The 4,629-nt window shown below is 46.6% G+C and overlaps 1 protein-coding gene across 1 annotated transcript in view; it reads left to right on the plus strand.

Annotated features, from left to right (window-relative positions):
- Positions 1-907, plus strand: part of MRRF (mitochondrial ribosome recycling factor) — a 5,108-nt gene extending 4,201 nt beyond the window's left edge. Inside the window, 1 exon segment of the mRNA XM_009573875.1 lies at positions 812-907. Coding sequence (XP_009572170.1) covers positions 812-907 — 96 coding nt within the window.
- The last annotated feature ends 3,722 nt before the right edge of the window (positions 908-4,629 follow it).

Genomic DNA, 4,629 nt, shown 5'->3' on the forward strand with positions numbered 1-4,629 from the left:
GAAATGCCACGCGAGTGTCACAAGAATACAGGCTTGCTCGGTCTTGTTATTGTCAATGTCAAGAACGAAGCAACCTGGCAGAGCACTGCGGGAGCTGCCGGCAAAACTGATTTAACTGTGAAGCCTGACACTCTGTAAAGGTACACCAGTGCCCTGGGATGGGGAAGGAAGCCTTTTAATCACTTTGCAGTTACCAGGCAAACCTGCGCACCCCACCTTTTAAGCGGAGCAGAGTGTCAGCCAGCGGTGGTGGAGTTTTGAGAAGTTAATCCTAAGTAATAAGCTGTAAAATAAACATAGAGCTGGGCACAGGCGCTATTTCTCAGCCAACTGCTACTGCCTTGATGTAATGTGGTTAAGTTGTAGTGCTGAAGTGGTTAAGTTAGTTAACGTTTCTAAATTGGCACTGTGTGATTTCTAGTGGGAAACATTCAACTGGAATTCTTAAATGCTCAGAATCTTTCATCTCCTTCGCCACAGTCAGGCTATGCCTTGGGAATTTATTGCGGTTTCACTCTGCGTTGCCTCAAACCATTCAAATAGTTTCAAAGAAGCAAAACAGTTTTCTTTTGTTGTTGCTTCCCTTCCCCTCTCCCCCGCTTCGTGCCCCCTACCCCAATACCAAGCGCGGCCATAGTTTCCCATTCGGTTTGATCAAAGCTCTCCGCACCAATGTAACTTCCTGATCTTACTGGTAACAGAAGTAAATGTTTCCATGTTCCGTGGAGATGGATTGCCAACTATTGACAGAGTTCTGGCATATGGGAGTGATTATTTCCTAATTCCCTTTACCTTTTGATCTGTTTTACAGAGCACAGCTGCAGCTACGAAGGCTATAAGGGAGAGTGGCATGAACCTGAACCCAGAAGTGGATGGGACAATAATTCGGGTGCCAATTCCTAAGTGAGTATCGGTGGCTGCCCGAGTTCATCATCATGCAAGACAGTGCAATAGGTTGCAGTGAGTGCCCTTCAGAGGGTAAGCATGCACGATTGCTGTAATGCCATGATGCAGCTGCTTTCCAAATAGCTGTATTTCAGGTTCAGAAAAAAATCTGAGCCCCTAAAAGTGTCTGGTGGAAGTTCTTCCAAGTGTCTGAGCTCTAAATCACCACATTTTGGCATCTGGTGGTTGGTCTTGTTCTTTATCTTCCCCCTGCAGAGGAAAGTTGGTCCTAGCTGGCTGCAGCACTTTGCAAGAGACAGCCAAAGGCTTTTGAAGCTGTATTGCCTTAATTCAAGGGCTGATTCTTTGCCGCCCTGCTGTAAATTCCTTGAGTTACACCAGCGTAGAGCAGCAGTAATGCAGTGGTGAACCAGTAGTATTAGGGGTGAATAGCACCTTGCTGCAGAGAATACTAAAAGGAAGTGATGAAGGAAAGAGCGAGGAAGTTGATAGCTTTGACTAAAAAAATCCACTCCCTCTTCTTGTGTAATACGCATTGCGTAACTGATGGCTGCGTGGAAACTTTGGTATAGGGCTGATAGAAAAGGAGGCTGCTCCTGGCCGAGGACTGAGCATCGCTTCCCTCGCCCATCACAGGTGTCTCCCAGCCCTTGGACAAGGCAGGAGGTGCCACTGCATCAGTGCCTCAGCTGGGATCAGGAGAGCACTTTTGAAGCAATCCTGGTGATCCCTGCTTAGCGTGCTTTGGGCTGCAGCATGCTGGGGTCTCTGCCTGTGAACGGGATTCCTTTCAGATGAAACTAAATAGAGAGGTACCCTCTGGGAGTGCTCCGAGTGCTCCCCCACTGCGCACACATGTCCGGTCCTTGGGACCAGGCTGGACCTCGTGTGGAGCGAGACCTTCCAGCAGCTCCGCTCGTACTGTGCTGCGCAACTCGCTAGCGTAGACACAGCCTGTAACGGGCAGTAGCACTGCTCTGCCCAGGTTTGGGCGGTGCAAGGAAAACACGAGTTCCTGTGGGTGCTCCGACCCTGTGGCGATGGAGCCGTCCAAATACCCTGGGCAGACGCGGGTGTACGTGATCTCACACCCTGGGGTTAAATGGCACTGGGGTGCTGCGAACAACTCCTACAAAGGGTAAAGACGGCTCCGTACACTGCCTGTGCGCACAAACACCTTGCACGTGCGCTGCGTTTTACAAGCAGGTGACTTCTCAGTAAAGATGAGCCAAGTATTTCTCGTGCTTTAGATCTACTTTAAAATTCCATAGAATTTTTATCCAGCATTTTGATCAGAGAAGTCTAATTGCAGCTTTCCCTTGCTGTCGGTGAGAGGGAATGACATTATCATTCTATTTGCTGATTTTCTTTTCCCTGCGCTCCCTGCCCTTCCCCCATTCCTCAGGAGAGGAGGAGGAGGGTACCATTATCTTCATAATTGCTGAGGCTCCCGGGTTGCTGCACAGTGGTTTGATTGTTAATGGGCACTTGGGTCATCCTTGAATATGAATTGCAGGGGAGGAAACTCCAAAACTGCAAATCCCAATCTTTAAAAAAAAAATACTGTTTTTTAAACAAATGTGTACAGTCTGTCACTATCTTTTGCGGTGCTGCAGAGTGAAAACAAGTCTTTTCTCCCCAGGGAAGATCTGCCTAGCGTGCTCCCTTGTTCCTCTGGTGTGCAAGGGTTGCTGCTTCTGGCCCCTTTCTCCCTGGCTGGTTGGCAGCCCACGGAGTCCCGAGTTAAAGAGGTTTTCGGCTCAGGAGACGTGCCCTGCAGGTCAGCCCTCGCAGGCATCTCCAGCCCCGCTTTCTCACCCGCTCTTCAGTAACACGACTGGGTCTTCCAGAGTTTCATCCACTTATCAAGACAAGCAGACAGTTTCAACCTCTTAAAACCTTCTAATGCAAAGGGGGGACGGAAATAATCAAATTCTGCTAGAGGCCTCTCTTTAATATTATATCCCTGAATGACTTTTTTAAATTTTCTAAGTTTTTCATTTTCCCAACTCTAAAGATGTTTACGAAAGAATATATGACAGATGATGCAGTGAAATTGCCGAAATTATGGCAGGTGTGCAAAATGAGCAAACAAATCAGAAATGAAGAGACAATATTGTTTCTGCAGAAATTGGTTCTTTCATGAGGGGAGGCACAGTAAAAGTAAAATCAAGCCTGAATTGTCTTTGCCTGTTATTAAAAACACTTCTTAGTGTGACCTATCAGCTGGACACACATACATCATATTTTGCCTTATGCAGCTCCAGCTATGCTTCAGTGCTTGAGAGTGTTTCAACTGAGCATTTTAAAATGGAGTTTACTTTTCAGTATTTATTCTATTAGTTTAGTTTTTGCATTGCAGTTTTAACAGAAAAAGTACACTCGTTTCTTTTCGTGCTTACTTCTGCTTCCTGCTAGGATCCCCTCTGCTCCCTAAGGCATTCGCCTGTTTGTGTTGCTAGCACTGCATAGGCAATATTTATTTGTATAAAAAGTATTCTCTGAGGGCTTAAAAAGAAAAAAAAAAAAAAAAGAAAGAAAACCAGCCATGGGAACATTTGTATTGGTTGATCTCTTGGCCGAATTTGACCTGACCTTGTGTCTTTTATGGTATTGCCTCATTTTTAGATTCATCTTTTTTGGACCCATTGTGTTACACTGGATATTGTTTGTAAATTAGTAATATTTTTACACATGCTTTACTGAAAGCCAGATGACTCACTTGAAAGTTTAATGACTCATTGTGAGCTTTTTTTCCTTTGCCCTTTAAGAAATATGGAAAGATACCTACTATGGGGAGAAAGGACTCAAAAAAATTCATTTGAAAAAACCAAAGCTGTTTCTGAGCTGCGTTGCTCTGGATCGCTCATCATCACAAGTCTCTGGCGTGCTTTTTGTTGAGCAATATATGTCGTACCCTATGTTTATCTGCAATTATGCATGCGGAGTATCTAGTTAAGCCTGCTTTCCTTTAACTGATCCCTCTCGTTCACAGGAAATTCCTAGCATTTGAGATACAGAAATTACCCTTACCCGCATAAATGTCTTGCGTTGGACACAAGACATGGCTTGCATCGTGCTCGCTGTGGGTCTGCTCCTGCCGTCTGTGGGGAGAGGAGCGTCCAAGGGTTGCAGGGCTTAAACCACTGGTTGCTGGTGGAAGCAGAAAAAGAGATGTTACCTGTGGGGCGGTGTGTGTTTCTGAACGCCCTGGCATGTCAGTCACCAGGCTCTGTCCTGATCCCGGCAGGGCAGGACCGTCCCCGGGGGAACGGCAGGATTTGAGCCCACTGCTCCTGGAGCTGCAGGGGAGGGCGGCGTTCCCCCAGGGGAGAGGGGAAGGGGCGACAGGCGGGGACCTTGTCCTTGTTCCCCACTTCTGGCATCCCTTCCCCAGGTCCATTTCACGCTTTTTTTGGCTTTAAAGAGGGGGTAGGGGCAATGGTTACTAGACAGAAAAGAAAACATATCCAAGAACAGCTTAAAAGTCCCAGATCTGGGGGCAGGATTAAACAACTGTCCTTAGAAACCATGGGCCTGGCTCGCGTTGATGGATTCCTTAACCAGAAACAGCATCTGCTTGAAAAAGTGTCCGTTTCTGGCATTGTTGGTAGCATTGCTGAGAATTTACACACAGTCTGGCTGGAACATAAAACCCGCTGAGAAACTCCACGGCGCTATGCAGTGATAAAAAGAAATTGGTGTTAATAAAGACAGACAAGG

Source organism: Fulmarus glacialis, unplaced genomic scaffold, assembly GCF_000690835.1.
Source record: "Fulmarus glacialis isolate BGI_N327 unplaced genomic scaffold, ASM69083v1 scaffold18783, whole genome shotgun sequence".
Lineage (NCBI taxonomy): Eukaryota > Metazoa > Chordata > Aves > Procellariiformes > Procellariidae > Fulmarus > Fulmarus glacialis.